The sequence below is a fragment of the Setaria viridis genome, chromosome 2, assembly GCF_005286985.2.
Source record: "Setaria viridis chromosome 2, Setaria_viridis_v4.0, whole genome shotgun sequence".
Lineage (NCBI taxonomy): Eukaryota > Viridiplantae > Streptophyta > Magnoliopsida > Poales > Poaceae > Setaria > Setaria viridis.
In genome coordinates, this window is record NC_048264.2 from 21202560 (window position 1) to 21227623 (window position 25064).

The 25064-nt window shown below is 40.2% G+C and overlaps 3 protein-coding genes and 1 pseudogene across 3 annotated transcripts; 3 read left to right on the top strand and 1 right to left on the bottom strand.

Annotated features, from left to right (window-relative positions):
- Positions 1-1758: 1758 nt before the first annotated feature.
- Positions 1759-2915, top strand: LOC117845700 (norbelladine synthase). Its single transcript, XM_034726765.2, has 2 exons — positions 1759-2191; positions 2376-2915. Exons 1-2 carry the CDS (start codon positions 2008-2010, stop codon positions 2675-2677), a joined length of 486 nt encoding a protein of 161 aa, XP_034582656.1. The 5' UTR covers positions 1759-2007; the 3' UTR covers positions 2678-2915.
- A 1296-nt stretch (positions 2916-4211) lies between these two features.
- On the top strand, positions 4212-5141 carry LOC117845408 (norbelladine synthase). The gene is made up of 2 exons (XM_034726445.2): positions 4212-4477; positions 4571-5141. The coding sequence occupies exons 1-2, from the start codon at positions 4246-4248 to the stop codon at positions 4879-4881; spliced, it is 543 nt and encodes a 180-aa protein (XP_034582336.1). The 5' UTR covers positions 4212-4245; the 3' UTR covers positions 4882-5141.
- An 8696-nt stretch (positions 5142-13837) lies between these two features.
- Positions 13838-14766, top strand: LOC117845316 (norbelladine synthase). The gene is made up of 2 exons (XM_034726317.2): positions 13838-14125; positions 14224-14766. The coding sequence occupies exons 1-2, from the start codon at positions 13939-13941 to the stop codon at positions 14511-14513; spliced, it is 477 nt and encodes a 158-aa protein (XP_034582208.1). The 5' UTR covers positions 13838-13938; the 3' UTR covers positions 14514-14766.
- A 4312-nt stretch (positions 14767-19078) lies between these two features.
- LOC117844162 (ribonucleoside-diphosphate reductase large subunit-like) lies at positions 19079-24733 on the bottom strand (annotated as a pseudogene).
- Between the last annotated feature and the right edge of the window lie 331 nt (positions 24734-25064).

The window sequence follows — 25064 nt, forward strand, 5'->3', positions numbered from 1 at the left end:
TGGAAACCATTATGGCAATAAAACTCTTACCCTCGCATCTTCTTTTCTATTTTGGGGACTCGAAGCTGGCAACTGATAGCTGATGACTAAACTCCAATTGAGCTAACCCTCGAGTATTCGAAGCTAGTCTTGAACACTGAGTTTTCAGCTTTTCACTCTTTCTTCAGGAATGGAACCTGAAGGTGAAAACACGAGGCTGGAGACTTGGTTTGGCATGAAGGCGAAGTACCGAGGTTGGAGGGATGGAAGCGTGAGAAACGTGACTATATGGAGGCATGATAAACGTGACTGCGTGGAGGAATTCAATTTGTACAAGTTATCCCCAATGACCTTTATGTACGGCATATCCTAGGATTATAATAGTTGAGGAGGGACATTTTCAGGATGTAAAATAGCTCCTGAGTCACTATAAAAGGGGAGCCCTACCCCGTTGTAAAGGGAGACCCATTGTTTTCCAAAACTTCCAAGTGTTACCTCTTTTCATTCACAAATCTGTTTGGTATCAAATTTGTTTGAGACCAACAAGAAGTCGGATCGTTTGTGTTAAGTCTCCACCAAATCAAGAGTTATCCTCACCTGATGGTAGATCGGGCACTCTAGTTCCCATGATAATGATATGGGAAAATAGAGTCTTCAAATTTAGGAGTGCTAGAAAGTTACAAGTGGTTAAATACCGTATGGAAGATCTTAGTGAGTATTGTGTTCTTTCTCCTACTCTAAATTCCAATTGTGATTTTGCGCTTATTTTTATTCACTTTGTGATTTTACTCCTTTGGAGACTCTATTTTCCCATATGCAATGTTCACCTAAACGGTAAACACTGAATGGTTGGTTTAGGTTGGTGTAGCGTGTGGACTGTGTACACGTCATGTACACAATATTACATGGATTACACATTTTTATAATCTATTGAAAATAAATATAGTAATATGTATATATATCTAAAAATAATTATAATGACAAGATGCAAAGAAATAATTTTAAGTGACAATGACGTACTATTGGAGAGTTTTGCAAACAAACCTTGCATGAATTTAAACTGAATCCTTAAACAAGGTCCATGAATGACATGCTCTTTCTCCTAAGCAGCACGCTACTCACCCTAAACGGCACGCTACTCACCCATTTTAAGATGTTTTTTCCGTATCCTTTTAGCCCGTTTTGCCCTACACGATGTGTAACCCGTGCAATCTCGTGTAACGTGTAATGTACCATTTATGGTCTAAATTGCACAGCTGCCCATCGTGTGTAATGTTACGCAGCGTGTACACGGCCGTGTACCCCGTGTGGGCGAACACTGCTCCTAATGGGCCTTTGCATTTATTGATTGAATTAGAATAAAATAGCCCATGTAAATTCAAAGAATGGCATGACAGAGACGACAATAGGGAGTAGCATGGGAGACTGTACATTTGGAATCGGTATAGCACTATGGTGACCGGTACCCAATCAAGCAGGACGTACTTTACATGAACAAAACAAGATTTAGCTGAACCAATTAACACGCTATAATATAATCAGGTTGCGTTACATTTGGCCGATCCAAACACTGTCGGTATGATCATGCAAGCAAGGCTGCAAGAAACAAACTAATATAAACACGGACTATATCCAAACTAGCAAATACATAGCTAGCCCCAAGCCAGCAGACAAAGCAGAGAAACCAAAGGCGCCCAATGCAAGTGGCTGATTACTCTAGAACGTCTCGGCAGGCCACACGTCTATATATTTCAGGCCTGCCCAGCACGATCATTAGTTTATTTCCTCCTCAGAGACAACACCAAGATGACTCCACAGCTCCAGACAAACCAACGCCTTGCTCTTGCGAGATCGTCTCAATGTAGCGAAGAGATCAGCATCTTTAGTCGAGCCACTGGCTCAGCTATATATACAACCCACCAGAGAGCCCAGTGATCTTCACAAGCTAGCAACACCTACACAACAGCTCAGAGTACAGAAGCACCTCATCAGTCAGCTGAAGGCCGAGTGAGAGGACTAGAGATCGCCATGAAGGGGAGCAAGGTCCACGAGCACGAGACCGACGTCCCCGCCTCCGATCTGTGGGCGATCTACGGCACGCTCCGCGCCGCCGAGCTGCTGCCGGAGCTGCTCCCGCACGTCCTGGCCAAGGTCGAGCTCGTCAGCGGCGATGGCGGCGTCGGCACCATCTTGCAGCTAACATTCCCCCCTGGTGAGGTTCCAGCTGATTAAATCGATCATGCCGTTCATAAGTATATAAAGACACGCACGCAGATATCCTGTGTCTTCTTTGGTAAAAGAAGTAAGGCAATAAAACAAGATTCTGAAACCGTTGTGCTAGCTAACATAGGAGTATGTAACATGCAATTAATATAATCGCTCTCTCCTCTTGCTAGGGATTCCTGGTCTGGAGAGTTACAAGGAGAAGTTCATCAAAGTGGACAACGAGAACTATATCAAGGAAGCACAGACAATTGATGGCGACATTCTGAAGCTGGGGTTCCTTTCCTACATGATACGGTTCGAGATCATCAAAAAGGGGCCCGATTCGTCAGTGATAAGGTCGACTATCGAGTACGAGATCGATGACGCGCACCCGGAGCTTGAAGCCATGGTGAACACGGCGCCTCTGGCTGCAACTGCTGAGAAATTCTCCGAGCATGCCAAAGAGAAGAAGGCCCCTCAGGCAACCTCTTGAAAAAGCTCAAGAGCAAAGCTTATCACATGAACTACGGTTTCGCTGTTTCTATTTTGCATTTCGAGTGTTGCTGTGGAATGGGAAATAATCCAGATCGGGCAAATTATAGACACTTGGTTTATTTTGGTCTGCCATGCCAATGAACACAAATTATATCCATTGTTTCTCATAGCTATTGTAAGGCACCACTAAGGTACATGTACCGTAATTTCCATGAATCAAAATTCGCCACCATAAATCTTTGATAGCCTTATGTACTACTCCCTCTGTTCTCATGTATTTGACGTTCATTATTAGCTCAAATTTGAGCTAGCCAGCGTTAAATAAAGGAGAACGGAGGTAGTACATCACTCGGATTTGTCGGGTTTAAAGTATCCCATTGTCTCTGTCCTCCATCATATCAGCGGTACTTTGGATCGGAACATATACCACCAACTTTAATCTGCTGTACTCGAAATAACTAACCCCTTGTTTACTTCACCTCCAACTCCCAACTTTAACACTATGCAAAAAGAAGATTCCCCATCACATCAAACTTGCGGTACATGCATGGAGTACTAAATATAGACGAAATTAAAAACTAATTGTACAATTTTGTTGTACTTTGCAAGACGAATCTTTTAAGCCTAATTAGTCAATATTTGGATAATAATTTACAAATACAAACGAAACGCTACAGTATGCTACAGTGCTGTAACAGTAATTTGGCACCTCCCAATTTTGCCAACTAAACAAGGCCTAAATATTTATCTATTTTTCAAGATCTATGGTGCAAGTTTTGAAATGGTGCACCGAGGCAATGGGCCGGTTGAGAGTTCTAGCTTCACAACATATTCTAAAAAAGATCTTGCAGCATAGCTTACCAATAGAGAATACGATGCCTGTGTTGTTTCTTATTCTTTTCTCGATATTCGCATAACTGGGATTGGGGATCGGGTCAGAAAAGCCGTAAGATGCACCATTATATTGCTTTTCATTTTTTTATTTAGATATAAAGGAACAGACCATTGCTTTTCATTTGGCTGCAAAATGTTTACTACCTCCCGTTGTATTGTAACGGTCTACACATGTACCTAACAATTACTCTATTAATATTTTATTTATATAATATAAAAATACACTAATAAGTATTTTGAAATACGGATCTAGAAAACTTTGTAACATAAAAATTACGTATTAATAGAGTAGTGGTTTGTTAAAGGCAACCTAATTAAATGAAAATACATCTTATAGTTCAAATGGAGGGAGTAGTTTTGATGACGTGTCTCCTAAGTCCAATTAATGGGGAGTTTCATGGTATTAAATTCAATGCCACGTCAGCCAAATTGCTGACTTGGCAAGGTAATTAATAGAAGGAGTTTCATCAGATGAGAGAAGAGTTTCATCCTCACGACACTTATCTGGCATAGTTAACTAGTTCTCAGTCTAGATAACTTGGCCGGAACAAAATATTCTGGCATGGAAAGCGGGACAGCACCATTGACTCTGATTGATTAAATGAACAGATCATCAATATGTCTCATTCTTGGATGACACTTCCTGATTGCAACTTCCATAAAGAAACCACTATGCAGAGAGAGCTCCTCGCACTGCACCCCACAGATCTCACCAGGTCAATGGAAGGGAGCCTCTGCCATGAGTTCGAGACCGACCTCCCAGCCGCCGATGTGTGGCAGGTCTATGGTGGGCTCCGTCTCGGGCAGCTAGTCCCCCAGTTGCTCCCTCATGTGCTCCCTAAGGTTGATCACCTGGAGGGAGATGGCGGCGTTGGGACAGTTCTGCTCGTCTATTTCCCTCCTGGTTAGTATTTCGCACATGAGCTTCAGTTAGGTAGCATTACAATCTGATCTCGATCAGCTTAGTATAATCCGTTTCGGCGATTCATGTTGCTAGGAGCTGCTGGGCCAAGAACACACAAGGAAGTATTCACCAAGATTGACAATGAAAACTACATCAAGGAGGCAACCGTAGTTGAAGGAGGCTTCCTAGATCTTGGCTTCAAGAAGTTTATGTTTCGCCTAGAGATTATAGCGAAAGAAGAAAATTCGTCACTGATACGATCTAGCATTGAGTATGAAGTTAACGACGACCATAAAAGCAATGCCTCCCTTGTCAGTACTGGTGCTCTAGCTGCCATCGCTGAGGTCATCACTAAGTATATCAAGGAGCAGAAGAGTTCCAAGCAAGGGGCGGACAAAGATTAGAAGCAGACAGGATCCAGCAGAGGTGGCGCGCAAACTAGTTCAAGAAAATTACCTTCTTATTTTTATCCACTGTGCGTTGATTCGACTTGTTGTCATGCTAACGGACATCAGTGCTCTGTTTCCTTCCCTCTGTTTCTCCCTTGCTCTTCTCCTCTGCTTTTGTGTTCAGTTGAACATCACATGTTTGATCGTCCACCTTCCTCTACTTCGAATGTATCGAGGTTGTATCTGTTAATTAGGTTTGGTTTGTGATTGTGTTATGCTGCCACATAATCTTCTGCGATTGGTTTTTTACAATGCGTATTTCATCTTGTTAGAACAGGCCTCGACTGATAATTACTTTATTAATATTTTTATTGAGCAGGAAGTATGCCCATACGTTCGAAGTCCATATGAATATATTTTGCGTTTAATCCATGGTCAATTAAGTAGCACGTAATTGTGATAATTCACCATTTGCTAAAGTGCAATTTGGAACGGAAATTGCCAATGGACCTCCGGATCACAAATCTAAGTTGACCTAGGTATGTGTGTACTAAGTTCAACTTCTTTACTTTTGACTATCAATATTTAGAATGTATATATATTGACACTATATTGTGGACATCGGTTAGATTTCTATAAAAATAGTTTTATTAGTCGAAGTGTTGTACCGTGACCAAATCGATGTCCTAATAGACTTTTGTTTGGTGAAAAGTATAACAATCGTTACAAATTTTTGATGAGAGGATGGCTTAAAATGTCTCCCTTCAAAGGTCCTCTTCGTCCCCATGAAGCTGCTTCTTGTCTCTCTTGCAGCGCTCCATCATACTCTGGTTCCTCACTTTTGTTTCTCTACTGCTCTTCTCCGTTGCTTTCGTACACCATGTTTGATCCTCCAGCTTCGGTCTGCTTATAATTTACTGTAAACCTAACTCACCCTTGATTTGTGGCTGTATTTGTGATTAGGTTTGGCTTGCGATGCCGAGCTACAAAATCTGCTAATATCTTGGGCATTGGTCATTGGAGCCTGTCCTGCTTTGAAAGCCATCAGCATCTGGATGACGAATAAATCCAACGTTGCTATTTTGTCCATGCGCGTGTTTGAACTTTGACTTTTATTTTCTTGTTGTAAGACTGTTTCGTAGCGAGAGTAGGCCCGCCACTGGGTATCCATACCCTCTCCCTAAATCCACATCCTGGGAAGGGTATGGGTAGAAAATTATATACCCATTAGATATGAAGAGGGTACAATTAATCAATTGAATATGTATATATATATGTAGTACAAAGTTAGGGGTGTTTGGATCCTGGAGCTAAAGTTTAGTCCGTGTCACATCGGATATTCGGATGCTAATTAGGAGGACTAAATATGAGCTAATTACAAAACTAAACTAATTGCAGAACCCCTAGGCTAAATCGCGAGACGAATCTATTAAGCCTAATTAATCAATCATTAGCGAATGTTTACTGTAGCACCATATTGTCACATTATGGACTAATTAGGCTTAATAGATTCGTCTCGCGATTTAGCCTAGGGGTAGTGAAATTGGTTGTAATTAGCCTATATTTAATACTCTAATTAGTATCCAAACATTCGATGTGACAGGAGCTAAATTTTAGCCCGGGGATCCAAACACCCCCTTAATTATCCATTTGATATGGGTAGAATTGGGGAGGGTAAAGAGGAGGTAATAATTATATAAATTTAGCTATAAATCAGAGTGGGTTTACCCATACCCTCCAGTAGCAGGCCCAAGCGAGAGGGACATTGCCTTCAATTCCTTCCACAAAAGATCCAATATAATGGACTTTACCGAGTTTCCATGATCCACGTCAAACTTATTAGGAACGCATGCGGACGGCTACCTATAAGCATTTGACCTGAGGTGCATCTCACGTGAGAAACACTTAATGTAGGAATGGAAAAGGAGATGATAATGATTGATATATACGGGTAGAAATACATATGTTTTTTAATTGTTAAAATTAGGTACGGACAGTGAAAGATGTGTTAGATATAGATATGAGCGGATAGTTTTGGGCAACGGATACATATTGAATATACAACGAACTACACAAACATTTTTTCGGATATTAAGTTAAAGCAACAAAAACATACGATTTATCCAATGCTTCATACTGTGCATTTTATATTAAGTCAAAATTAGAAAAACCAATTAAACTAAAAATTCTACAAAATCCACCCACATCTAAAAAGAAAGTTGGACTTATCTAAACATTTTATTCTATTATTTATTTATAAATTTTATTAATTTAATGAAGTTAAAATTTTAATATGAATAATTTAATATTTGAAATTTCCTTTCCTACACTTTGTTTTGCATTTTAGGAATATTTAAGTGATGTTAAAATTTAATCTCGGTTTTTGAAGTTTTATATTATATCGATGGTCTTGTACATAAAATTTAACATTGGTTTTTATTTAAGAGAAGTTAAATTAATGTGATATTTATTTATACTTCTAATTTATTATTTTTAATTGATGATAAAATATTTATTTTTAAAATTAATTTTGAACTTTTTAAAAATGGACTGACCCAATTATTGAAATATTATCTAATTAATAGTCGGATATCCATCCAATATCTATATAATATCCAACTTTTGAGTACCTAGATATGAACACAATATTTTTATTTTTGAAACCCAAGGATTTGGACATAGTATTGGACATTAAATAGTCTAGTTTTGATAATCTGAACCTTTCGAATGGACAAAAGCGCCAAAATATCTATCCCATTTTTACCCCTAACTAAAAGTATTTATAATTTTGATAATTTATAGAAAGTGTTATCTATATAAGCCTTTAAAACTTATACTGGACAGCTCTCGATGAGAGATTATGTTTTATGTACCAATCTGTCCTCAGTTATACTGGTAAACCGTTGAAGCCTGAGGGGTCAATGATGTTACAAAATATGAGATCAGATGATCTCATCCATTCATGCATCAAGCGTGTCGGTTCTAGGAACCAACATCGACGGGGCGGCATACGGACACGACGGTTGCCACAATGTTTGTATGACTCATCCCTCCTTGTTGTATATATATGTAAACCACATATTGAATCAATGAACAATTCATCTTCATATCCATTCTCTTGCTCTCGCTCGTTTCTCTCAAACACGTTATCAGTACTGCTTGAGAGAAATGGAGAAGGAGAAGTTGGAATTTGATGGGAAGAACAAGGAGGCAGCAGCCTCCAGCGGGTGAAGATGTCTCATGATGTCAACTCAACAGAGGAGGAATTATGCCTTGTGGATAGTTGTACCACAATCTCTATACTTAGAGAGCTCTAAGTATTTTCAGACTCTCAAGAAGAGAGATGGAAAAATTTTGACACCGTGATGCAGTAATAGTTGGGTCTGGACGAGCCATTATTACACTCCCATGGGCACACAAATTATAATTGAGGATGCACTCTTGTATCCCGATTCAACTCGTACCCTACTAAGTTTTAGAGATATCCATCACAATGGGATTCATGTTGAAACCCATGAGGACAATCAAGGAGAATTTCTTATCTTGACTAAACAAAATGGATATGTCAAACGCATGTGCCAAAGAATTCCATCACTCTCGTCTGGGTTGTACTATACATACATTAAGCCCATTGCACACGTTGCATATAAGGTAATTTTTCAGAATGTCAATCCATTCCACACCTGGCATGATTGACTTGGGCACCTTGGAATAGGGATGATTAGAAAAATTATCGGCAATTCTATTGGTCATAATTTACTCACTACAAAGTTTCCCAAATCCTCCAATTTTGTGTGCACTGCATATGCCACTGGGAAATTGATTTTGAGGCTATATCCTCTCAAAATCAAAGCTGAACCACTTAAAGAATTCAAGGAGGTATTTGTGGTCCGATTGTGCCATCTTCGGGACTGTTCATGTATTTCATGGTATTGATTAATGCATCTACTCCATGGTCACATGTGTGTCTACTTTCAACACGCAACCATGCATTTGCTAAAATAATGTCTCAACTCATAAGGTTGAATGCAAATTTTCCTGAAGATAGGATTCAATCAATCCATATGGACAATGTTGCAGAATTCACCTCTCATGCTTTCAATGATTATTGTATGGCATTGGGAATTCAAGTTCAACACTCTATTCCATATGTCCATACCCAGAATGGTTTGGCTGAATCATTGATCAAAAGGATCAAGCTCATTGCAAGACCTTTGTTAATGAATTGCAAATTGCCTACGTCGTGTTGGGGTCATGCAGTACTGCACGCTGCTGACCTTGTCTAACTACGACCAATTGCATATCATGATACTTCCCTAATGCAGTTAGTACGTGGAAATCTCCAAGTATTTCCTATTTGTGTAAGTTCAGATGTGCTGTCTGCATCCCGATCCTAGCACCTCAGCATACCGCTATGGGCCCACACAGGAAAGTGGGGATCTACGTGGGATTTCAATTTCCGTCGATCATTAAGTATTTAGAGCCCCTAACAGGAGATCTATTTACTGCCTAGTATGCTGATTCTATATTTGATGAGGACATTTCCTGGCATTAGGGGGAGACTTCAAGTACTAGAAAGAATGCTAGGAAGTTGATTGGAACGCTTAAGGTATTCCAGCCTCTAATTCACGTACTACGAAAACTGAACTATAGGTTCAGAAAATCATACATTTCCAAAAACTTGCAAATGAACTGCCAGATGCCTTCACCAATTACAAGGTGTCACTGCTCGGAATGCGCCAGAAAGAGTGGAGGTACCTAAAAAACCACTCAACTCCCACTCAACAATAAGAGAGGGAGAAGTATGGCTACCAAGCGAGATTCTAATGCTAGCAAGTAAAGAAGATGTTGAATACAAGTCAACCTTTAGTTGACGGACACCAAATGGATACTTAATATCAAATGGATTGTGATGATCCACGGCATAGCTCGGTTGTGCACATTGCTAAGACTGGGACATCGGAAGACCCTAGATATATCATTTCAGGAAGTCACGATGAGTCTATAAGGATAGACGAAATTGCCATCAACTATGTTGAGACTGGGGAGACTTTTGATAGAATTGCTACAATTGTCGACTCATATTTCTCCGAGAAAATTGTTGAATGCCTTCAAACTGATCCAGATCCTAAATCCATGGTAGTGTGCTAAAAGCGCTCGGACTGGAACAAATGGAAGGATGCAATTGCAGCAGAGTTAGCCTCGCTTTACAAAAGAGAAGTATTCTTGGCTGTAATGCCTACCCCTTATGGTATCTTTCCTGTAGGATATAAGTGGGTTTTCATCTGAAAACAGAATGAAAATAATGACGTGGTGAGATATAAGATATAAAGCAAGGCTTGTAGCACAGGGTTTTCCACAAAGACCTAGCGTTGATTTCAGCGAGACCTACTCTCCAGTCATGAGTGCAATAACTTTCCAATATTTAATATCATTGGCAGTACAAAATTGTCTATCTATGCAGTTGATGGACGTAGTGACCACATACCTCTATGGGTCACTGGATTCTGATATATACATGAAAGTTCCTGATAGAATCGATGTACCGAATCCTAAGGCAAATCGCAAATGTATTGCGTCAAGTTGCATAAGTCACTTTATGGCTTAAAACAATCGGGCAGGATGTGGTACAACCGATTAACTGAATTTCTCCTGTAGAAGGGATACACCAAAAATAATGATTGCCCGCGCGTCTTCATTAAAAAATCCCCCACACAATTTTGCATTATCTCGGTCTATGTTGATGATCTTAATATTATTGGCAATGAACTGGATATTGATGAAGCACATCATTAGTTAAAGACGGAGTTTGAAATGAAGGATTTGGGTCAAACCAAATTTTGCTTAGGTCTACAACTTGAGCATTTACCTTCAGGAATCCTTGTGCACCAAAGTGCATATACCCAAAAGATATTGGAGAAATTCAATATGGATAAGCCATATCCATCTAAAACTCCCATGGTGGTCAGATCTCTAGATGTAGAGAAAGATCCATTCAGACCAAGGGAAGATGGAGAAGAGATATTGGGACCTGAATTCCCATATCTTAGTGTTGTTGGTACGCTTGTGTATCTTGCTAACAGTACCTGGCCAGATATTGCTTTTGAAGTAAACCTGCTAGCAAGATATAGCGATGCTCCTACCAAACGCCATTGGGCTAAAGTTAAGAATATCTTTCGATATCTCAATGGCACAAAAGATCTTGGCCTCTTCTTAAGGGGAATAATGATATGACTTTGATTGGGTATACCGATGATGGCTACTTATCTGATTCTCCCCACAATGCCAGATTGCAAACAGGGTTTGTTTTCTTACAAGGTGGAACTGCTATTTCATGGAAGTCTTCCAAACAGACTTTGGTAGCTACATCCATCAACCATTCTGAAATAATTGCATTATTTGAAGCATCACGTGAGTGTGCATGGCTTCGCAGAATGGTAAACCACGTACTTACGTCTTGTGGTATTGGTTCACTCAAATCACCAACCATTATCTACGAAGATAATACTGCTTGTATTGTTTAGATGGAAACAGGTTATATTAAGAGCAATATTACCAAACATATTGCTCCTAAATTGTTTTATCCTTATGACCTTAAGTAAATGGGGACATAAACATCTTGCAGACAAAGTCTTGTGATAATCTTGCTGATTTATTCATAAAGTCTTTGCCATACTCTTCTTTTCATAAATGTGTTGAGGTGATTGGTACGTGACAACTCAAAGACTTGCAAGAATCAAGGGGAGTACCTCTCTCTAGTAAATAACTTGTTATGTCATCATATTACACTCTTTTCTTTGCATGAGTTTTTTCCCTTGAGGTTTCTCATCCAAAGTTTTTAATGAGGTAATATCAACATAAGCTATATGCTTCATCATTTATATTTCCCCACTAGGGTTTTTAACAATGATGATTATAAGAATATACAATTCTTTGGACTACACTATGAGCTTCACTCACAAGGATCCGAAGAAACATTTATATATCATGATTATTCTCCTAATTTTCCCATCAGATTTTGAGGAGTTTTACTTGATATATCTATCTACATATACATATTTCTTAGATTTCTTAATAGATATCTTGAAGGAATAAATCTTCTAATTGGAGGACGATCAAAACTGGATTTGATAAAGAGGGAGTGTTACAAAATATGAGATTAGATGATCTCATCCATTCATCCATAAGCGTGTTAGTTCTAGAAACCGACATCGCCGGGGTGGCGTATAGACACGACGGTTGCCACAACGTCCATACGACACATCCCTCCCTATTGTATATATATGTAAACCACATATTGAATCAATGAATAATTCAGTTTTCATCTCCATTCTCTCGCTCTCACTCGTTTTTCTCAAACAAATGAAATCCCGTCACCAATACGAGTTTGAAGGCTGGTACAATCTTCTTAAGGGTGAAATCTGGGGGATGTCTCTCCCATGTCAAGTCTTTTTTTAGGTTATGTAGTACATACATGAAATTTCAGATATAAACATGATACGTGTGGCAAAAAAAAAGTAAGCAAATTTCTGATGTAGTATCGCCACAAGATAAATTGCTGTCATTTACACGTGAAATTTGTCATGAAATCTCAGAAATGGGATTGAATTCAAACTTCAAATTTTGTATAGGTATAGAACGTAACCTCATCTACAACTCAGAGATTTTTTTTAATTTTGTGAACATCTAAGTACTCGCTCCGTTAAAAAAATGAAATTGTAGTATTTAAAATTTGTCCAATAAAAAAATGCAATTAATCAGACTTAGGACAAAATAGTCCACTGAGTGAAAACGACTCTGGCTGCTCTTTGAGTATCCTGCTCAAACTCTTATCAGATTCACGGGTCTGACACTGACATTTCAACTTCTGGTCCACAAAACCAACAGTTGTCGCAAAGCAATGTATATCATCTCAGTGAGGCCACAGTGGTCACAAAGTAATGTAAGGGAGCTAGTTCTGCCGTGAGTTCAGACAGTACATAAAACACCAATATAGCCATGTCCATACATTGATGGATAATCTCAGTGAGCGATCCTGGGTTATGCAACTACTCCTAGTCCTAGAGGAGGTTATGCTAAACCAAACATCATAATGAAGAAATTGGATAGTACCCATGATCTTGATAGTGATGAATATACAACACATACCTTACTATCTGTATTTTTTTTAATTTCCTGGAAATTTTTGGACACTCTTAGTCCCAATTTTCACGCATTTTCAGTTGTTACTGGACTTTTACTTGACATACACAACATGATTGTTTTACCAGTTACAGGGAACCCTGGCATTCACAGCTACAAGGAAAAGTTCATGAATGTTCACATCAGAATTATGTCAAGGAAGCACAAGAATTGAGGGTAACTTAACACTGTAAATGATCAGTTTCCAGGTTATTTGGATTTGAGGGATCCAATTCATGAGTAGCAAAATTTATTGTTTACTATGGGATCGATGATGCACATCCCAAGCTAGAATCTATGTCTGCACTCAGCACTGCACCTTTTTGTTGCATTTGCTGAAAAAATTTGACAATGGCATCAAAGCTTATCGAGAGAAACTAACAGATGAACGTATTATCCTGGTGTTGTATTTCATTTTAATTCCCTTTTTTTGTGCAAACGTTACTTTTGTGAATGTTGACAGATTATAGAACACATTAAGATGTTTGATTTAGCTTACAATTTAATCTTCCATTTATGATGCGTACATATTGTAAATTCTATGTATGCAGATTATGGTATCATAAATGGGAAAAACTTTTCATGCAGCGTGTCAAGGACAGAACCAATCAATACAAATCAGGACAAGGCCAACGTACAAATCCTATTGAAAACGAAATATGAATTTCATGACAGGATGTATCACATAAATACTATTGTTTTTTTAAAAATGTATGATCGTTAATCCGTACACTGCACACATTCTCATAGGTGCATATCGACATCTGAACTTGCATTGTAGACCACACAATACCATGTTGCAACTGACTTCAATGACCACGAAAGAAGTGTTTGTAATAAGGAGAACTCCTCACATCTTGACCTAGCAGCAACACAGAGCTTAGTAGAGCAATGGAAGGGAGCCCCTGCCATGAGTTCCACACTGACCTCCCAGCCACGGACGTGTGGGAGGTCTATGGCAGCCTCGTTCTTGGGCAATTGGTCCCCCAATTGCTTCCTCAAGTGCTGTCAGAGGTTGAGCTTGTAGAGGGAGATGGCAGCGTAGGAACGGTCCTGCTTGTCACTTTCCCTTCAGCAGGTTAGAATCTGAACACTTGAATTCAGTTCAGTAAAGCATGATGTAATTTCAGGATCCCACCTTCAAGTAATTTTGTATTTTCTGATTCGTTTTGCTAGGAGCTTCCGGACCAGTAAGTTACAAGGAGAGGTTCACCATGATCGACGATGAAAAGTACATCAAGGAGGTAGCAGTGATTGAAGGAGGCGTTCTAGATCTTGGCTTTCAGAAATATGTAGTGCGATTTGAGATTGTAGGAAAAGAAGATGGAACGACCATTATAAGATCAACCATCGAGTATAAAGTTGATGCAGAGCAGACAAGCAATGCCTCAATTGTCAGCACTGAAGCTTTGGCTGCTATTGCTGAAGCCATCACCAAGTATATCAAAGAGCAAATGAGCCTCTAAAAAGCCTGCGAATAAACTTCAGAAGGACAAGCACTCAAACAAAATTCTGAAGAACAACGCGCCCAACTGAAGTGATTGGCAGCCAAGTTTGAGCTAATTCCCATGTACTATTTTGTTCTATGTTTTTCTCATGTCTATCGTATTTTTATATGTTATGGACAGATGTTCCAATATGTTGTCATGTACAAGTTTATAGACAAGTATATGTCTGAATATTGTAAAAAAAAACATGAGAGAAGGCAGCTGTTTTATATTCGTGATGTGTACAAAGGTCAGGCATCCAGGAGCTAGGCAGGCGCACGGTGCGACCCCGGTCTGCCCGGCGTCTGTGCGTTGACGAGGATGAGCGCCTCATAATCCCACGCGTCGTCTTGCTGCGTCAGCCGGGTGCTGGACGCCGGATCCGCTAGCCGGAGTCCGGCGACCAGGAGCGGGGTAAGATTGTGGCCACTGACCGGGGATGACGAATCAGATGGGGAGGTTGATGAGGAGGTATTGGAGATCTGGGGAGGCGTTTCGGGAGACGACTTTCTAGACCTAAATTCAAGTTAATAGAAACGTGATTATTTTGTGTTGCTAGATATATGCAGGGTGGTCTATTTCAAGCTTCGTCCTGAGTGGTCTGGTTCACATTCGTTGTATTCTAAACGGTGACACTTGACACGTCGCATGGGAGCAGCACATAGGGACAGAATGAAAACAACATGATTAGATTGGAATATTCGATCATCATAGATAATGAAGTAAACATGCAAAAAATGAAATGTAATCTATTTTTCATTGTCTTCCAGCATGTAGGTCTCCTCGGCATCGCTAGCTTTGTATCCTGAACTTCCTTTCACTTTTTTCTACGCATAGTTAACCAATGTGACAGCTAGCTTGAGCCTGAAATTAGTCATATTCTTCTACGCATAACAAATACAAATGCCTGTTAGCTGTAATGTAAGATGGGGCATAGATTGGGTTGCTGAATTTGTGTTGTTGAACTTACCTGTGTGAATAAGGAAGATAATTTGTTTCCGGTCCAAAGCTCCATGAATTTCACCGTGAATAGTCCACACGATACGCTGCAAGATTATTTGGTATTTAGACAAGTTAGGAAGTACTAATTATGGGAACCCGAGTATATTGAGAAGTGTTGATGTGCATTATACTTGTCAGTCTAGATTTTCTTTTTGATGCATTCAATGGCTGGCCATTCTTTGACTTGGGTGTCCTTGCACCTATGTTCTGTGATCAATTGCACGCCTACAAGGCGTTTCATACGGTTTTGCAACCCTTGCAACTGAGTTCAATATAATCATTAGTGGTTGAGGTAATCATGTATAATTTGTTATTAAATAGTCGGTACTAGATTATTAGTGTGTCACCAGTTGATGTAGTTGTGGCTAGCGAGTGGCAGTCCCCTTGGAGTCAAGTACCTGAATGACACCCTTACGACCATTGATGACCACCAAATACCAATGACAATCTTTAATGTTGATTGGAAAGAAGACCTGAAAAACTTGCTTCGTTAGATGTTTGCCTATACCAAATCAACCTTATATAGCTGTAATAGGATGCAAGCTGTACCATACCATGGTTGAGATAAAGTTAATGTCCGATATAAACGGAAGTTGCCTTCTTCTTTATTTCGTAATGAAGCGATGGTATCCCCACATATCATGTTGGCAGTGTAAGTTGTCTCTAGGTAGGCATATCCATCTTCCCTTTCCTTGATACTAGTTTGTACTTTTAGTATTCAGATGTAAGCATTCATAACCTTTACTTGCAAGTTAAACATCTTTAGATTGTAATGTTGAAATAGAACCTTTTTTTAGAGATATACTTAACGAATCATTCAGGAACATTTCACTGTTGAGAAGGCACTCTAGATCCTTTCTTGTTGCTGTGTAAATACCAATATCAACCAAAACTTTATCCTATTATGTTGAATTGATGTACTGGACAGTATTGACCAAATACTCTGCAGATAATAGTTAGACGACTAATATTATCTATGGAATGGTAAAGAAACTCGCACAGAGTAGTACCATTTGACACGCTATCAGGTGATAGTGATTCATAAGGCATCGCAACATCTGGGATCTCTTCTTTTTCCTTGTTCTTGTTGGGTCGATGACGTTTTGTGCCAATACTGTACTTATATTCAATGTTTGTTTGTTGGATGGGGTTTTTTTGATGATTCGATGAATTCCTCGCTGTAGCTTGCTGCTTTGGTTGTGCATTATCCTCCTTTTTGTTGATTTCAGGCTTGCCTATATTTGTGTCCGTCGTCTCAAGCACGACATTTGTAGGTTGTATCACTCCCCTTGATTCCTGCAAGGTTGGAAGGGCTGCAAATGATGGTAGTCGAGCTCGGAAATTAATGAAGGTATGCCAAATAATACGGTAACAAACTTACACGTTGTTCTTGTATTACATCATCGAACCGCTTGTTAAGTAACCTGTCATCAATTTGATTTGATAGTAACCTGTACTGATCGGTAATGAACACTTGAAGTTCCTGCATAATTTTGGGATTGTTATCTGATTGTCCCTTGTTTGATTGTTCTGTTGTTTTGTGGCATTGGGCGATTGAACATGAGTTGTTATGTTTATGACTTGTAATGTCATATACAATCTGATATAGAATAGAAAGAAGGATTTTGTTAGTAGCTGCTTGGGTATCTATAAAGTAATGAGATGGTTACTAATGTCCGATCTACTTTTACCTTCCCTTCCCCAAAATGATGGTTGCGTGCTAGTTTGCATCATTCTTCGGCTCTCTTTTCATCCCAATATTGCATAAGTGGTTTGTCCCCTCCAAGCTGTTCTAATATAGAGTACATATGAGACCTACACCTTCTTTCAGTACCAGACCTGTAGTTAAAGAAATTGTAGTTGTGTTTGCTGTGAATATAAACATAGTGTTATGAATCTTTGTTCCATATATGCAATGTACATACCTACAAAAGAACTAGATTCCCTTTAAGATTAGTTGCCCTTACCTCCCTATATTCCCGTATGCTTCTGATCATGAAATTAAGAACCAGGCTGCTCCAGTTTAGGTTCTTGATATTATCAATTTCTTCAACGAGCCCAAGATAATCTGATTTGACTTATGGTTGTAGTGTTGGGCACAAGTAGAAACCAATGGTGTCCAGCACAAATATGCGAATAAAGTCATCACCAGAGGTTTTGTTCTTGCTTAAATATTCCCTCAACTTCGATGAATTAATTTTAGTAGAATCCTTCCATGTGTACTTTTCAAACAGACCAGGTACATTTTTTTTGGAGGCTCCTTTATTTCATCACCTTGGGATGGAAGGCCTAGTATATACTCAACATCTTTGATGCATATTTTCACCTTATTTCCTTGAATGTTGAATTCTTCTGTGTCTAAGTCGAATCTATCCGCAATCTCCTTGCATAGCTCGCGTCGAATCTCTACGTCCTTAAGCTTAAGTAAAGAACCAAATCCTGCTTTCTCAACAGCATCCTTCTGTTCTTGATTGAACACGCTCATAATCTCTACTAGTAATTTATGTGAGCATTTACATGTACCCTGAAGGAAGATAATAATAAGAGTTGCTTCAGAAAGAAAATTGGCCCATATCCTTTTAACAGACATCAGTATTTTATCCCACATTTGACATCAGGTAGGCATACAGATAGTTCATTCAGAATAAAACAGAGGTAATCTGTCATTTTGCAGTGAGAGTTTGTATGAAGACGAGGAGTTTGACCAGAGGCAGCTTGCAGCACTAGTTGCTTCTAAGCTATTTTTCTACTTGGGCGAGCTAAATGATGCTGTCATATGCACTTGGTAAATGTTTCCCTATTTGATGTCTCTGAGGACTCTGATTATGCTCAAACACTTCTAGGTTAGGATCGCACGTGCACTATGAGCAGTTTCTGTTGCCTCTCTTAACAGTAGTGTGCTAACATTTTATTTTCATAGTAGGGAGGAAGACTTACACGGCCTGTAGAGCTTGGTTGCTTCTTGATCTGTCTTGGCTCCAATTCAGTTTTTTCTATGTCATGTCGTATTGATAAAACTGATCATAAACTTTATTGTTTTAGGTTAGATTCAACTTACTGGATTGAATGGCACAGCTGTAATTGGATCAATTAGCGCAAGTGGTGCATGCTCCTTCTGTTGCGCAGGTGGTGTATGGTCCTGGTGCTGTGCGTCGTCTGGTGAATGGTTCAGCTCCATGTTGAGGAGATGGAGGAGGCGTCAGGTGTATGGTCCTGGATGGGGCTATTTATTTATATAGGGAATTCTGTTACAAATTCAATCTGTTAATTCTGTTACAAATTCAATATGTCCTATTTACATACGACTGGAGTCATCCTAGCCACATACGACTGGAGTCATATTCTGGATGCCTTTTATTTAGTTGATTGTATGAGTAGCTATAATGACCCTTTGTATCTACTAGCAGAAATGCCCGTGCGTTGCTATGGGTCTTTACTTGCTCTCACGTTATTATTCGATTGTTTGTAATATGTTGGTTTCGCTTCACAATCACCATTCCGCCATTCACGAGCCCGGAAATATCTCCTAGCCAATCACCAATTCATGGCATTCCAAGTAGAATAAAAGTATTTGCCAATCCTTGAACACCTATCCCAATTGGCCTGCGCCTTATATTTGACCTCCTTGCATTCTCAATGGGGATAATAACTAATATCAATGATTTTGTTGAGATTACATGTAACCATCGAAGTAATCTGTTAGTCAACATTATGTTCGTATTATTCAGATTGGTAAGGCGGAATCGTACATCCACTTGAAATGTGAGGTAGAAAAATCTCAGCTAGTTTATCAAAGTCGAATTATCTATTTTTTTGACCCACTGCTACAAACAAGCTTAGCTGGATGGGACTCAATAGGAACACCCTGAAACATGCGCAAGTGTAAGTTAAGCTAATTACAACTAACAAACCAAATAATTGAAAAGACGCCGGCATGTACCTTTTCCCTCACAAAACGTGGTAAGGCAATTGATGCTAGATTGCATACGGTAGTTTCTTCAGAACTTGTGTATTCAATTATCTCAGTACACAAATTGGAAGACTTAATTGTGCCAAGATTTTGTTGGTTACTTTTTCTGTTGCAACTATCCTGCATATCATAAACTTTTTAGAGCCAGATCTTCACGTTTTTCAGTAAAAAAGGGCATATGTGATAAAAGAATGGCATATTTAGAGGCAGAACAATTGCACCCTTATGATTTGAACAATTGTGTCCTTATGAATTTAATACCTTATAAAGCTTATACGTTGTTCCAGTTTCTATCTGTGCCTTCAGAGTATCAAATCAGAGGGCCTCTGCTGCAACCACTTTCTTTGCCTTGCCCTGAAATCACATAGCTAGGTTATTATATATCTTTGGTCACCTTGAAAAAATTGTATATACAGGTGCAGCATCCAGCTTACCTCTCTTTCATATTTATTGTACAGATTCTGAAACTCATCTCCCTAGCAATCGCAATCGGCCAAACCTGGAGCTTCATTGGGACGAAACAGTGACCACAGTTCATTGCGTTGTACCCTTCCCATGAACAGATCAGGAACCCACAGAGCATAGAAAAGATCCCTTACACGATTCTCCTCCTATAAATATCACATAAAAAACTTTTCACAGATGAGGCAATCTAATGTAATAGCATGCCAAGCGCTTATATGTAGTGCAATTCTTATACAGTGTGTCTTCGACAGTAATCAATTGTCAAAATGTATTCAATCGCAGCTGGCAATTTTCAAGAATGTGTGCTATTGTTCAAGAGCTTTTACCTTTCCATGGTTCTTTCTTATATCAAGAAACTCAAAGATATCAAGATGTTGGGCTCCAAATAAACAGCAAATGCACCTAACGAAAGGTATTTGTAAGAAATCCTCAGCAATCATGTAAATAGGACCAGGCTGACTTACTGATGCTACCTACCTTTTATCTTGCCTCCACCTTGATCAACATAACAGGCAGTATCATTGAAAACACGTAGCATAGGAACAATTCCATTAGAAGTACCATTTGTTCCTCGAATGTAGCTCGCAGTAGCTCGAATGTTGTGAATTGAGACACCAATTCCTCCAGCACATTTGCTTATCGCAGCACATTCTGAGAGAGTATCATAAATTCCCTCAATACTATCATCTTTCATGCAGATAAGGAAGCAGCTACTTAGCTGCGCAACATTAAATAGAAGGATGAGATTAAATGCATAAGTTAACAGTCCACACTCCACACTGAAAACATTTTTCATTGAAGGTGGCACTGTAGTACCTGGGGCCTTGCGGTGCCAGCATTGAAAAGGGTCGGGGAAGCATGAGTGAACCAGCGCTGAGACATCATGTGGTATGTTCTGACAGCCGATTCAATATCATCCTTATGTATGCCAACAGAAACTCTCATCAACATATCCTGCGGCCTTTCCGCGACCTTTCCACCAGGTTTCAACAGATAAGACCTCTCAAGTGTCTTAAAACCAAAATAATCATAGTCGAAATCTTGGTCATATTTTATCTCATTGTCCAAGCAAGCAACATTCTGAAGTTATGCAGAAGTCAAAAGTTGAGTGCTTAGTTCCATGAGTCAGACTATAAGAAAAGAGGAGTTAGTCAGAAATAAAATAAACTAAGTACACAGATGCACCAGTGTAAATTACAACCACAAATAGTATTTCATCTATATTTCATTGTTTTTTTGCATAAAATTAAGCACCAAAAGAACCATATCGGATCATAATTACAGCATTCCAATGATAAGCTATCGCAGAAAGTTTAAACAGTAAAACACACAAACTAACGAAATGGCAAGAAAGATGATACATGTTTTTTGCTCTAATAAATTGTTGGACCCTTAGCCCATGCATCGCACCTTCATTATGATCTCGTAGACATCATCAACAATCATGGGAGCCATCAAGCCAGACCTCTCATCGCAATGCACATACAGAACCTTTATCCTGCATACAGAGATTAATAGAACAAATCACGGCACAGATAATCAAACTCTCCTCCTAGAGTAGACAAGAAAAATGAAGTCATTGTACGTCTCTGAGAAGGACTTCATGGTGTTCTTGTGCAGGTTGGAGATGGCGATCCTCCCTGCCAGCTTCACAGAGCAAAGGAGGAAAAGGCAAAAGCAGTCAATAATTATCCAATCGAGTTGCTCTAGCAGCAGATCAAAAAAATCTCGCAGACGATTGAATTATGGAACGAGCAGATCAGTCACCGATGCGTAGTCGAGGTGCGAGGCGGTCATGGCGGTGGCGGTCTCGGCGGCGAGCTCGCCGATCTGGCTGGTGATGACACCCCTGTAGACGCCGGCGCAGACCTTCTGTGCGACGAGGTGGGAAGGAGGCAGCGGTGTAGAGACCAAGCAGGAGAGGAAGGTCGACGTGTGCACGCGTGGAGAAGGACTGGATCTCGGAGAGAGCCGCGGATCTGAGGAAAGAAGAGTTCGTCTTCAGGGAGCACGTTGTGGCGGTCTCCACCACCCCCACCGCCCCGCAGATACGGACCTCCACCACCGCAGAAGGAGGCGCCGCCTCAACCGCCACGGGGCTACGGGCCTCCACCACCGCAGGATCAGGCGTAGTCGCCGCTGCACCACGGCTACGAGCCTTCGCCCCCGCAGCAGCATGCGATTCCGCCACCGTCGCCAAGTGCCCGGCCGACCTCGCCGCCGAGGCCGCGCGGGGCAGCGGCGGGGCGCCCCGCTCCGGCCGCCGCCCGCGCCCAATCCCCTCCTGCACTTCTCTGTTATGGAGAAAGGAGAAGCCTTTTTCCCTTAACCCCCTCCCTTCCCTCTTTTTTCCATCTGAGCCCCCAATCTGTTAGCATTTGGAATGCGGGTTGATTTTTAAAAAGTTAAGGGTTTTTTTACAAAATGACCACGACGTACGAAAAAAGCTGGCAGAGACCTTACTCGCTTTAATAATAGGTATAGATAGATAGATGCAACGGACTGATGAAGATGTTTGATTGCCTGCATTAGTGGATATATCGGCCCGACATCTCTAAGCCTAACAAACACACTAGAGATGGTATGGCTCTGGACATATAGCCTTCATGTTCACGTATATATGGCACACATCTTATTTTCAGCATGATGTCACATCGAAGCAAATGCCAAAGCTGTATCTCACGTAACCAAAACTTGTTTATACATTGACAGAGAAGAAGAAAAGGAAAAATAAACTACACCACATCTCAACAACACACGGGCAGTAAAGCTAGTATTCGCTCAGTTCTATGAGAAGACTTGCAATACCACCAATCAATTCTATAAAAAGATAACACTACAGCATGCTGACATCACCAATCATTACACAATTCTACCTTGCAGTCATGTTGAGTATTTCAGGCAACATGCTTCATTCCACGCAAACTTCAGATAGTAACTTGTAAACATCAAGATGCCAACGAGTACAAGATGAACTGATGAATAAAGGGTCCAGTGATGGCATAGCAGAATTGTTCACCACGTAGAAAGCTAACAGCAGTCAACAATGTCTCAGTAGAGCCTGCCACAGCAATCAGAGGCACCACAGTAGCAATGCTTCACCTTCTCCTTGCCATTTGAGCAATCCAAACAAATTCTTGTGTTTGCAGTGGCGTATTTAAGAAGAGATACAGCTCAAGTAAGCAAGATGGTCACACAGGAAACAATAAACTCAAATGAAAGTACTGTATGAAACTGGGGTAATACCTGATTTTTGTCTCAGCATCCTCGATATGGGTACTGTGTGAAACAAATGAAATGCATTAGGCACATGCAATTAAAATCTTAGAAACAAGCAGTGCATAAATACAAATTTTGACTATCTAACCTGCAAATTTTCAAATAGTTCCCCAGAATTTATGGCTTGCCTTCCACCTCTTGTTGGATTGCAGAGCACCTTTCAAAACAATTTTCACCGGATCAAGTACTTTGGTGCCACAAGGCTGGTTGGCTGCTGAGAAATAAGCCGACAATGGCCTAAATGGCGTCTCCTCTTCGATCCCGTGCTCTTGCGCATCTTCTTTCAAAATATCATCCAGTAACTTCATTACCCTCTCCGTCTCACCTTGGCTCCTAGAAACTTAAAATAAAGCATGATTGCCCTTTGAGCGAAGGGAATGGTAACGATCCATTTGTTCTGTCCAAACATGCGTGTTGGTACACATCTCCGTTGGGAAAGCACTCTTGGCATTCATAGTCCACCTCACGTAAACACAACAAGGAGGGATGCTCTCTATATGAGCATACTTCATGACGCAGAAAGTATGCGCACATGGAATTCCTTCCCGCTCCAACTTCCGGCAATGGCATCTAGCATCAACCAATGATGACCCAAAGGTACAAGTCACATGAAAACAACACTTGTTGTTGCCTTGCAATGAAACCTCATACCTCAAACACCCATTCTACAATGTCACCTCAGTCACCGACCAATTACTTGATTTTTAATCTGGAAGTTCACTTTCTGAAAAATATTTGGTGTGAAGATCCGTGCAACACTTTTCTCAAGAACATCAATAGAAATCTTAGTGAATAGGATAGAACACAGTGCCTTCGCATCAAGCTCAATCTCATTCCAACGAATGCGTGATAGGCAGAACTTGTAATGCTCCATTAAATCAACCAAGGACATCTTTCGATATAAATGGTTGTGAAGCCTTGAGTTCAGACTCTCGCTCCTCTGATTGCTTTGCATGCCCAAGAAATATCTCCCTCTTGTGAACATCACAGCCCACTTCCTTCTAAGTTCATACATCCTATTTACCCATAGGTTATCTTCTTTGATGTTATGGATACCTCTAAATTCTCTCCAAAACCTATCAAATTCACCCTCCTCCATTGCATGGTATATGAACTTTCTAAAATCTTTGAGCTTCAAACCACGGAATTGTTTCAGCATATTCTGCTCTATGTGCCAACTGCACAATCTATGATCTGCATCAGGCATGACAATCTCAATAGCTCTCACCATCTCTACGTCCCCATCAGTGATTAAGGATTTTGGATGCTTCTGGTGCATCGCCTCTGGTGAAGCCTCGAGCAACCAGACATATGACAAGATAGTTTCATCCGATAAAACACCGCAGCCGAAGACAACTGTGCTTCGATGATGGTTAACTCCTATAAAAGGGACAAACAGAAGATTGTACCAGTTGACGCGGTAAGTGTTGTCGAATACAATGACATCTCCAAAAACACCATAGTCTATCTGCCGACTGTGCATCTGACCAAAATTGGTTGTTCAACCTGCCTTGTGCATCCACCCTAAATGTGAAAAAGAACTCCGGGTCTTTCTCTTGCATCTGACACATATGATCCAACACAAATTCTGCATCGCTTTCTTCAACCTTTCCCTTCTTGTACCTTGAAAAGAAATTGTACAAGTCCTGCGAAAGAAATCCAGTCTCTCCTGGACCACCTGGACCACCGTGGCTAGTCTCCATTACGTCCATGATCTAAAATGAACGCAACCCACCTAGCCCCAACTCGATTGCCTCCGCTTTCTGAGGATCAATAAGCCCTCGATGAGATCGCAAAATAAAAGCATGCTCTGG

What these genes read in the sequence shown, in the direction of transcription:
- LOC117845316 (XM_034726317.2), top strand. Translation starts at nt 13,939, where the DNA reads ATGGAAGGGAGCCCCTGCCATGAGTTCCACACTGACCTCCCAGCCACG. An exon ending in TGTCACTTTCCCTTCAGCAG is followed by an intron (nt 14,126 to 14,223) that starts GTTAGAATCTGA and finishes TCGTTTTGCTAG; the next exon opens with GAGCTTCCGGACCAGTAAGT.
- LOC117845408 (XM_034726445.2), top strand. Translation starts at nt 4,246, where the DNA reads ATGCAGAGAGAGCTCCTCGCACTGCACCCCACAGATCTCACCAGGTCA. An exon ending in GCTCGTCTATTTCCCTCCTG is followed by an intron (nt 4,478 to 4,570) that starts GTTAGTATTTCG and finishes TCATGTTGCTAG; the next exon opens with GAGCTGCTGGGCCAAGAACA.
- LOC117845700 (XM_034726765.2), top strand. Translation starts at nt 2,008, where the DNA reads ATGAAGGGGAGCAAGGTCCACGAGCACGAGACCGACGTCCCCGCCTCC. An exon ending in GCAGCTAACATTCCCCCCTG is followed by an intron (nt 2,192 to 2,375) that starts GTGAGGTTCCAG and finishes TCCTCTTGCTAG; the next exon opens with GGATTCCTGGTCTGGAGAGT.